Genomic DNA, 11925 nt, shown 5'->3' with positions numbered 1-11925 from the left:
TCTCCGTTTGTGGAAAAAGTTTACATAAAATTGCGCAAAAACATATTCTGCTAATACGGCTCAAACCCCCGTAACTGCCAATTTGATTCGCTCATTAATTAGCGTTCATTTGTTCAGCAATCAAAGCATACCGTGCATTGCAAAAACATGACGCGTCATTTCATGCATTTTCAGGATTTCCACACCCATTCTAAGCAGTACAAAAACTCATACGTTTCAATAATTACACAATCGTTTTTATTAATACCAAAAATAAAACACATCACACATCATCCTACTGCATCAGCAAAACGGATCCCACAAAGGTTAATGCGGCTCCAATCAGCTGGGCGTTCCTACCGTTGAACGGGGCACTATCGGTGGCGTTTTCTGTCGCTGCTCCGGCTTCATCCTGGCGACCCCGACGTCCAATGCGAACCAAGCTGCGTAGACCGAACTTTTCGAACAGTCCGGCACTAGATGCTTGCGGCTGATCTCCGCCCTCGACAGCTCCAGTATACATAATAACGGCCAGGTCACCCATGGAGTCAGTTCCAGAAGGTTGAAGAGCGAAAGCTTGGATGGCCTGTTGACCCTTTCCAACAACGTCCAGCTCGGTCAGTTGGTTGATTCGGCTGAAAGTAATGAAAGATTCTTGTAAGATTTTTATGTTTCTTAGTTATGTGTGAAGTATTTGACTGTTATATGACAACAGTTCAAACATTTGTTTGACACTAAAGAAATTTAGGTAAAGTCAAACATTTGGTTGAACTGTTGTCAGATCCCAGCACAAATATTTTCCACCATTAGCTTAAAAATTCTTGAAGCTTCTCAAATTTAGTTCAACAAGAAACTGTTCAAGGATCTTGTTTCGATGCAAGACTTCTGAAAACTAGTCACTCACCTCGCTTCAGATCCCAAGCAGCGGTTCAGGGTGATGAACATTTTCCCATTCAGCTGATAAGCCGCGCAAAGATCTTGATCGGTTTTGCTTCGGAACTGGATGGAAGGAACGGTAATTGGTTCTTCGGCTTCATGGAGAGGGCTTGCAGGGGCCAGTTGGAACACTGCCACCAGGACCAGGGCCAGGGAAGCGGACTTGAAGAACAGGTTGGACTTTTCCATCTTGTTGGCTTGAGAGCTCCAATTCGAATGAAGAAAATTTTTCATTTCCTTTGGGCAATGGCTTCTTCGATCGATGCGTTTGAGGGGACGAGAATTTCCGTTCAGTGGATGGCGACGTCGCGCTGCGTTGCTGCGCGTGCAAAATGGAAAGGCGTGGCTGCCGAATGTGAAATGCTTCACACTTGTGAAAAAAGTTATTCAATGGAAACCTCTTGGCGTGGCGACTTTGATTAACATGTAAAGCCCCACGCACAATGTGAGCGGCAGCGCGGTACAGCGGCATGACGGCACGCCCATCTTGATCCACACCCTACTTATGAATCCCATGTTGACTAAATCCTTCTCAACATTGACTTGACAAGCAGAGTTTAGCTCAAGATGGGCCCGCCGTCATGCCGCTGTGCCGCGCTGCCGCTCACATTGTGCGTGCGGCTTAAAGCTAAGTAGGGGGACATGGGGCAAGAAGGACACCCGAGGCAATAGTGCCACCTCTAATTTCACGTAGTTCAAATCAATTTTTTGATGTTTAACGCAGGATAAGAATAAATTGAGTACTAATTAAGAGTTGTGTTAATATTACAGTTAAAAATGTTTAGTACAAAAAATTAGAAAAATGTCTTTAGCTCACCAACGCAAAATATGCGAAATATTAAAAGAATTTAAGACTGGAAAACAAGGTTTGACTCCCAATAAATACAAAACATATTGATTTTTCCGCACAGTATTGATGATTTTCGATTGTTTAATATAGCTGTGAGGAATTTTTTTCGAAAAAGTCCTTTCGATATTAAATTTTACATATATAATAACAGTATGTCTTATGGGGCAAGAGGGACACCGCAATTTTCTCATATAAAATCAAATGAACTATTATATTATATTGCATTAAATCAATGTTTCCTACTAAATAAAATCAAAGTAAACCATCTTGGACATTCAAAATGGTTTCTGAAAATTTTTACTATTATTGTTACAGTCAAATAAGATGAAAACTAAATTAATTTCGTGAAATTACTTTTATCTGTAAGTCAACTTTTATCCCTCAGTTTTTATCTTTACTGACTCTACAATTTATCGTTTAGGCGGGGATATAATAATATACAAATTTTGTGGCATTTTGCTCTGGTGGTCTTCTTGCCCCATACGAGTGGCACTCTTGCCCCGTGCCTCGTTTAAAAACTTCATAAGAAGGGACATTTTCAAAAATCTCAAATCATCATGTGTTTCTTATATTTTTGAAATCTATCGATAACATCATTTAGAACAAGAGGTGAGCTTGCTCCTACACTGGAATAATCTTCAAAAATTGTGCTAATCAACCATGATTTGAACCTATATATCTTAAGGTGTCCTTCTTGCCCCCAGCCCCCCTCTATATGAAAATTACTTTAAAAAGATATCGCCGTACGTCTTTTAGAAAACACTACCACCATCTATGCTGTTTCGCTCAAGAAAAGTAAAGAAATTCCTTGACTGACACTTCAAAGGGTCCCTCAGAAGGAAATTTCTTGACCAATTCAGTCAAGGAATTTCTTTACTTCTCTTGAGCGAAACAGCATACTTGGCTTAAAGGAATAATAATAACAACAAAATTGGGCAAAATTTCCGAATAGTCTATGCTTAATAATTTTTTTCATAAGCATCGGATTGCTCCGCGGTCTTCGGCAATATTGTTTATCGTAGAAATACTTATCGAAATCTGTGTTCAGAATTTTTATAGAGGACAATGGGCGACCTCTGGTGATTTTTCTTTGCAAAAGTAAGATTCCCCATAGTAAATTCCATACAAACTTTGAATGGCTGGCGCTAAAATATAGTTTCACCGATTGTACAGTTGCTATGGGACATAAATGCAATCCAAGAAGTAGACTGGAGCGCAAATCTGAATTTTTCATATAACCGTGTACCATGCTAGTAGACATAGAAGGCGTAGATGTCCACCAAGACGAATTCGCTAAGAAAGTATGAGCAAGTCCCACAATATTGTTTGACTTATTTTCAAGAGATTTGTAACAGTTCTGTATTTCTGAAGCCACCCTTCAATATTCAATATTCTTAAAAGAATATCAATATTATAATAGGGGTATTCACTTAAAGTTGCGTAAAACGAAAACTGCGTATGCATTGAAATGAAACATTTCATACGAAATATTCCCTTGGACACAGAGAAATGTCAGTTTGTTTTTATTTTGTTTCATTTTTTATAATGCTAGAGTAAATGTATTAGATTAAATTCTTGTGTAAAACTTATGCTATGCTGTACCTAAGATTCTACAGAGAAATGGATGAGATTCAACTGGATTATTAATACGTTGTAACTTAGTTTAAATTTTCACCTCTACGGTTTCGCATTATGCGTATTACACAGTGTGTTCTGTGCTTTTCGCCTTTAGCGACATTTAAGAGATACCGATATGGTTTTTTCGCTGCTGGTCTTTTTCGTTCTGACATTGCGAAAAGCTTAATCCTGCCTAGTTTGGGTAGTGGCTACGGTTAGGATAGCTTTGTTGGACCAATCTTCAGCATAAAATATCAGCAATGATCAATCTTTGTAGACTCATGCAAATGCTACAGCTCAAATGGCACTTGTTCAAAAACCTTACTTTTGTGAATTTTTATCTAGGTAACCTTGTGGACCCAGTTTTTGCTACTTTCTGAAACATGAAATGGCAAACTCGCGTGCCATGCCTCGTGCATGCGTGCTCGTAAATAGCGCTATCGTTGCTACACTCATTTCTGAGTTAACAACCAGAGATGTATGTGCTGTCACAATTGATATTTTTGTTGGTGACCTCAATAGGAAATACGTCTTTCGTTATGAGGTGTATTTACACATGATGAACCATCCCCAATGGATGATTTCAAACGAGTTGTCGTTCACTGCCTATGAAAAGGCCTTCTGCTCCTTGTGGGCAGTGATGCTGATACTCATCACATCATCTGGAGCAGTTCAGCTATCAATTTGAGAAGCTCCAGTCTGATAAAGTGCTTAAGTAGTTCAAATCGTGGATTACTTATTTAAGGGAATCGTCCAACCTTCATGGTATCTGCTAGAGAAGAAGTGTTAGACATGATGCTCTGCTTGAACAGAATCAGTCACAAGTTGACGAATTGGCATGTATCAGATGATGAATCATTATCTGATCATCGCTGCATACACTGGGAATTGGTTGTGACCAAATTCCATGGATTCTCTCCGTCCATTGGAAATCCTAGTATTTCGGATGTTTCCACTTCCGGTGAGTTGGGACACAATTGTCCTTGCTTCGAGTGATCTCATAATTGCTTGTCACTTTGCTTATAGGTAAATTTTCTACACAACTCCCTTCACAGGAGAAGTGGACGTCTGGCTGTTTGTAAAGTATGTCAGATAGTCAGGCTGCTATAAAAGCTCTTGCTTCGGCCAACTCAAGACCGAAGCTTGTTATCGCATGTCGAACTCAAATTAATGAACTGAATTCAGTCCACTCTGTAAACCTTGTATGGGTACCTGACCATTCTTCCATCGCTGGAAATGAATTGGCTGATGAGCTAGCTCGCGATGGAGCATCGCATGACTTCATTGGCCCTGAGCCGGCTATTCCAATTTCGAAGTGCTGGGTGAAGCTTCAGATCAATTCTAGGGCGGCAACTCAGCACAAGTAATATTGGAATAGTTTGGAGTCGTGTCGTCAAACAAAATTGTACATAACTGAGCCATCTCCAAGGGTGGCGAAGTATTTAACAAATCTGTCAAAGCAGAATTGCAGTCTCTTGGTCAGAGCGTTGACAGGCCACTGCCGACTCAACTATCACATGGCAAATATTCAGCGTGTTGACTCATTTGTGTGTGATAGTTGTGACTCCGATTATGGAACTTCGTATCACCTGATATGCAACTGTCCAGTTTTTGCGCAAATGCGATTCCAATTATTTGGTAAACATTTATTAAGTGAAACTGAATTCAGGACATTCTGTTATTCTTAACCCGCTGTGGTAATGAGCTATAGGCTCTCTTTACGCTAATGCGTTATTCAGTGCCCTTTTTTGGGCGCTGTTCGAACCCATTGTGGTATGGAGCTACATGCTCTCAATTCGCTTATGCGATTTTCCCTCTTCTAGGGACCCCACTCCTATTTCCTCCCATCTTTCCCTTCCCTTTCCTCTCCCATCGGGTAGATGATGAAATAGGCTCAAATATGGCGATGGCACAAATCTCCCAAATGGCGGGGAACGTGTCTTTGGAGCCGGCCTTCTGATACCTGATACCTGATGAGCAAGTCTCACAATATTGTTTGACTAATTTTCAAGAGATTTGTAACAGTTCTGAAGCCACCCTTCAATATTCAATATTCTTAAAAGAATATCAATATTATAATAGGGGTATTCACTTAAAGTTGCGTAAAACGAAAACTGCGTATGCATTGAAATGAAACATTTCATACGAAATATTCCCTTGGACACAGAGAAATGTCAGTTTGTTTTTTTTTTTTTGTTTCATTTTTTATAATGCTAGAGTAAATGTATTAAATTAAATTCTTGTGTAAAACTTATGCTATCCCAAGTAGCACTGGTAACAAATGCAATATTTTAGAAAAATAAAACAAATTACATTGCAGTTGCATTTCAGATAATTTGTAGCATATCTTATTGATGATTGGTTACTAAACTATTACATTGTATCTTACGCTTTGTTTACATTATATAGGTGTTGCATTGTTACTTGCATGTAACTTAACCTAGAGCTGTCAAAATGAATAAGTTACATTGAAATTGAATCTGTGGTTGCAAAGAAGCAAATAACACGCTAGGTTACATACAGATTGCTAAGTCACATGTGTGTAACAGCATGAAGTTTGTTTACCATTTGTCATAGGGGAAGGGGTGAAAAAATGAACAGGATGGTAAATGAACACCGAACTTGTTACGCATGAACAACAAATTTCAATAATTTTTATTACGCACGGATGATTTAGAGCATAAATAAGAATGTTTTTGTTAATACGGAGATAAATTGAAGTCAGAACCACGTTCAGAAATTAAAACTGATGTAATTTAAGGTACGGAGATGTTGAGGTTTTTCAATGAAATGAATATCGTAATGATTATGATGTCGAAGCAGAAACCTTTAGAACTGTTTTCGAAGGGATTATAATCATTCATAGATGTTTTTTAGGACCGTGATAAAAAAAATCAAAAATGTTTGTTTTGCTCGTGTATTTTACCACCAACTTAAAATGAAAACATTTCCATAATATTTTAATGACGATGAAAGTATGTGAAAATTTAGTTGTCTTATGAGTGGTTTCTTCACCACCGCTTAGGCCTTAAACCTGGTTTAATCGTGGTTAATGGCTTGAGCAAAGGTGAAGAAATCGGCCCTTAGACTTAATTCGTGTCGCTGCGTTAATTAACATCTCTGATGTTGTGCGATAGAACTAGTTATAATTAATAAACAAATTAATAAATGAAGGACAATTTCTGCAAGTAGACATATCACAGAACAACGAGTTACATTTGTAATTTTCTCTTTTCTACTTTTGTGGGGAACGCCAAACTTTGAACCGATGACACGGAATGACGAGAATTCGTTTAAGGGAGCAGGATCTGTCATCAACTCGATAATCTTCAAAAGCAGTTTTTCCGTTCAAAATCATGAATATATTCATGTGTTCACTGTATTTTATTCTCCTACCGAAACACAGTAAACACATTTTCGATGAGTTAATTTCAGTTTTGAACAGAAAAATGTCTGTTGAAGTTTCGATGATTACGATGACGGATCCTTGAACGTTAAAGTGTTTTGGGTCATCTAGACAATTCGTAATCAAACGTCAACATTCCACCGCAAAATCGCTAGTGTTTGGAGGTGATGATTACTTCAAAATTTCGAAATCAACATCTCCAACTTAGTTCTCCACGAATTATTGTGGCGCGTCGATCGACGCAAGTTTCTCGTTAAACAGTCAATCCCGTAAATTATTGTGTTTTGTTAAGCTTAATGACTTTTAGACGACAGCAGTCAGTGGCTGTCTTCTTTGTTTAAATTTGTTCTGGGATTCCAACTCCCACAGCGTCCACTTATTCACTGTCATAGTTTGTATTACGTGCAATAAATATGTTAAATTTGTCCTCGAAAAACTTATCGAAGGACTTAAACATTAATCTACTCGTGGAGGCAAAACCCCCACCCCCCTATTTCATAACACCAAAACAGCTGTTGAATTCAAATTCTACCAAACATAATGCCACGCTGAAGTAACGCGCAAATTAGAACCTTACAAATGTAAATTTTTCGCATCAGCATGTATCTATCATTGAGCAATAACATCAGAACAAACGCCTGTAGGTATGCATTATATATGAATAATCGATGATGAGAAATCACTCATGTTAGTTAGGCCCTATTGAAGTGACAGCACAGAAATGCACAAGGGGCTACCATTAACAACGCGGTTATTTTTTCCCAATTTTAGACCCACCTTCCTCCTAGTAGTCATTTGTCCATACACAAAATTTACAATTTGTATGGACCGTGGTCATTGGGCAGAATCTCTCCCCTCCCCCAATTAATGGCTACGTGGTTTATGGATGACCCAAGAGCACGCATTTTTTTAATTGATTTATTAACCCTAGAAATACTCAAATGGATGGATGTTGTTTCTACTATTTGATAGAGAACATATTTGTATATCCGATTATAATAAAAAAAGCATTTTTTTCACATCTAAATCGCTATTTTCCATATCATGGGCATAATACTCTCAGTCCCTAATATTGGCACAAATTGATCAATTTCTAAATTCAACTTGTTGTTTCACCTCAGGGCGCAAGATTGCATTACTTCCTAGCGTCTTGTAGTGACCTTTATTCACAGAAGAGAGGATCGTCACCTTTATTCACAGAAGAGAGGATCGATGAAGAGAAATCGATCATGCGACTTGCGCCCTTATCGAGCGCACACGCTCGAATTTGCCTTCTTTCGAGCTAATTGAGCCATTTAAGCACGTCACAAACCATGTGCTTTCTTGAACGGAGAATTTAATTTTCATACTTTTGTGAGGTTCCAGTCAATTGGCTTAGGGGATTTTTGCACATTATTTGATGACTTATCGCAAATTCATCGTTTTTACCATTAAAAGCAATACGATATCGTTTAGGTGTTCATTTTAATACACCTTCCCCTATTGACAGCTGTGTAATTTATTGGCAGTTTCAGTATAGTTACACATCAGTTTCAAAATAACATAAGATTTCTGTGTAACTAATGTGTAACAAACGAGTAACTTGCTGACAGTGGTCAACACTACATGTCAAAAATTTTCATACGTATTGTGAATTTTGTTATAAGAACTTTACTATTTTATGACTAGTTATTGTTTTCATGGATATTTTTCCGGTGATTAATTAAAAGTGTTGAATTTATAATTTGCAGCCTCTCTAACAGCTTTCCCATAGTTTTCATCATTTTAGATTGGCTGTCCTCAAACAGTTATTCGGAAGTGTTTCTGCAGCAAGATGAAATTAAATGGCGATTTATGATAGGCAACCCAGAAAATTCAACTGCGGGACACGAAACAACGTGATTTTAGAATCACAATCTTCACAAACAATTAAATTAAAATCAAAAACATTGCTGATTTGAGTAACAGTGCCAATTTCCATTTTTTTGTCAGTTCTAATGGAATAATATCTCAACAATCCAGGTATCATGCGTTATTCAATATAAAATTATTATCTATTTTATGAGCGCGTGAATTTTGAGTAAGTAAAATGATTGATATCACCACAAATTCAAATCGGCATGTTAAATCTATTATGTTCTTGTGAATAATTACGCGTTCGAAAATCATGATTATTACTTTTATTGACATTCAATTCTAAAATGGTTGTTCGTTTCCAAAACTGTCAGAAAGTAAAAACAACTTCAACGCCGTTTCATTTATTTTGTCGCAGGAAAACTGATGCGTAATCAACAAATTACATAGCAGTCGCTCGTAAACTTCTTATGTAACGAACAAACAAGTTACATAAGGCTCGACAGTTTGCGCTTTTTCGGTTACATAGCAGTATTTTTCCATGTTGCAAATGTACCATATTGTAACTTTTGAATATGTTAAGTAGCCGTTGCTGTAAGCTACTTGTAACAATATGTGCTACTTGGGTATGCTGTACCTAAGATTCTACAGAGAAATGGATGAGATTCAACTGGATCGGTTATCGAATTTGAACAGAAACCTCACTAAACCTGCCTCGAATTCAAAAAACCTATAATATCAAGACCCCTTTTTCAATAGGACGTAAGTAACATCACAGACAAACAGACGTCACACTCTCATCATTGTCCATCGACCACCTTTTTAACGGTCGATTCAAAAATATGGTAGGTGGCCAATCCGCCACCCGCAGCGCTCGCATCGTTTTTGTTCGCGTTTGACGTTTGCACACTACCTCCATCTGTTTGGCCGACAAATACAATAATTTTAGCATTGGGCGCACATGTCCTTGTGACTATGATTTTGATCGAGATTTGTTCTAAGTGTTACGTCTGTTTGTCTGTGGTAACATTGTCAACAAAAATCATTTGTATTTGTATATTTGACAATTCATCTGACTATGTGTCTTAATGAACAATTAAAGTAAAAAAAAAAAAACAAAAAGTGATAGATCGTGCACTGCTTTGTATGGTTTTCAAATGAAAAATTCAAATTATTATTAATCAGCTCATAAAATACATTTTTCAAAATTGGCCTCAGTCACAATCAAAGTGAAAATATTTTTTTTTCCAGTGTCGTCTTTTTGTCGGTATTATGAATTATGTAACGCTCGTAACGCCATACGCTTTCGTCAAATGACTGACCAAACGTCGTATACAACATTATTTAACGAATCGGTTTCAACGTCGTGTGAGCCAAATTGTAAACACAGTTTTTTGTCTTTGCTATTGTGATAAAATTTAAGTAAATGTACTCCACTAAACTTAAATCAATCAGGTTACATCGAAATTGTTCACAAACGGCGATGGCATCAGGCGACACAAACAAAACAGCTGTTGTACAGAAATGTAAGTACATTTTTCTCTTGTGATGTGCACCTTTTTCAAACATTCTGTATATGTCAACAGCGCGGTCATTTGGAGCGGAGTTCAGAAAGTTCATTTCGAGCCCCCAGTGCCCAGCCTCCGATATACCAGCATCGACCAAGAAAGCGCGAACCTTACAAGGATCAGGAGTAAAACTGCCATGTGAAACTGAGAACGGTAAGTTTAGGTGTTTTTTTTTCAGAAATTTGAGCACTAAGAGATCATTCTTGACTTTCAGCATCCGTGAACGATTCTGCTGGATCCAAACAGAACCAGATACACCGTGCAGTACTCCGCAACATTGCCAACTCTCCAAAAACCAAACCAAAGGGAACATCATTCGACGCAAATTTCCACCGAGGATTCCAGGATGCTAAGAGCAAAAATATACCAGCGCAGGTACTTCTAAAAAATATCTCCGTGGCACATAAACAGGCCGTAGATGTGTAAAAAGATAACCAGAACATTTATAAAGGTAAGCTTTTTACATACAATGAAACCTCCATGAGTCGATATTGCAATGGAACAGCAATCCTTTGGAAAGCTGCTTCTAGGGACCATCAAAGTAACCATGCAATTTTGTTTTAAGTATGATTTTATGAGTCGATATCGATTCATGGAACATCGACTCATGGAGGTATCACTGTATTATTATTCAGGCACAGACAAACAGACGTAACTCTCTGTATTAACATTAATTGAAAACAACAACTTTAAAAAACACTACCGCTATCTTTTGGCAGAATCACGCAAACCACAGTTAGTCATGATCGATTTCTGTATTACGTTTACCACACACATGCCACATGCACACTCTCACACAAAATGTCAATCCTATGACTCTGATCATCATCAACTAATAATGATTACGCAAAGTTAAGTGGATTTAAAATTGTTAGATAAACACATGGACGATGAAACATTGGAAATTAATGTTACGTATGTTTGTATGTGATTCAAGCTACCATGCCTCATGTATTCTTTTCAAAATACTATAGCCCTTACATTGATAATCTAAATTGAAATATTCTTTCAACATAACAAAACTCAAATCTTCTGCCGTAAAAGAATGTCAAACATAGGCGTAGCTAGGTAAAGATGGTCAATAGGCTCGTGCGAAGGAATGAATTCCCAAAAACACTCATTAAAATCATATCTTACACATCATTCAACCAAATTTGAATTGCATTTTGCCGTTAAATACATAACACTGATGATTAACTTTGATTTGAAACTATTAAGCATACACGCAAACAAATTTTGTTGTATAATCTACCGAATCCATGGTAGAATTAAGAACTGCACCAACGATTTTCAACCGACTACACAAATCTGTTAAGTTTACTATAATCTGGTGAAAATCACTGAGCAGTGCAGTAAATTTGACTATGGCTATAGTAGCATCCACTACAAAGTATTGTATTTCAATCCGTGACACCCACCGTACAACACAGTGTGGTCAAAAGTATGATGCTAAACTTCTCAAATCAAGAATGTTTCTAGTCAAAAATACTACAACTCTGTTTTTTTTTTAACTAGTTCGTTTATTTGGGGCTCAAATGCGTGTAACGCTTTACGGAGCCGAAGTTCATTTTTATACTATTTACAATTTATTTACTATTTCATTACCAAAGTTAGTATGGGATGGAGCCAGGGTACTCGTGGCAACTCGAGGTTAATGGTCACAATTTGAAAGGGAAGGACATGGTAAGGATTGGGTTTAGGGTTCTCTGCAGCTCATCCGGGAGGTAGCTCTATTA

General features: G+C 37.6%; 1 protein-coding gene and 1 long non-coding RNA gene across 2 annotated transcripts; one reads left to right on the top strand and one right to left on the bottom strand.

Annotated features, from left to right (window-relative positions):
- Positions 1–214: 214 nt before the first annotated feature.
- On the bottom strand, positions 215–1155 carry LOC23687789. The gene is made up of 2 exons (XM_011495066.2): positions 884–1155; positions 215–614 (listed from the first exon to the last, which is right to left on the bottom strand). Exons 1-2 carry the CDS (start codon positions 1147–1149, stop codon positions 275–277), a joined length of 606 nt encoding a protein of 201 aa, XP_011493368.2. The 5' UTR covers positions 1150–1155; the 3' UTR covers positions 215–274.
- Positions 1156–10303: 9148 nt separating this feature from the next.
- Positions 10304–10478, top strand: LOC110675767. The gene is made up of 2 exons (XR_002499780.1): positions 10304–10342; positions 10404–10478. It is a non-coding gene; the product is annotated as an uncharacterized LOC110675767 (long non-coding RNA).
- Positions 10479–11925: the final 1447 nt, after the last annotated feature.

The sequence above is a fragment of the Aedes aegypti genome, chromosome 2 (genome assembly GCF_002204515.2).
Source record: "Aedes aegypti strain LVP_AGWG chromosome 2, AaegL5.0 Primary Assembly, whole genome shotgun sequence".
In the NCBI taxonomy this organism is placed as follows: domain Eukaryota; kingdom Metazoa; phylum Arthropoda; class Insecta; order Diptera; family Culicidae; genus Aedes; species Aedes aegypti.
The sequence above is the reverse complement of the archived record's forward strand: the minus strand, read 5'-3'. Positions and strand labels throughout refer to the sequence as shown.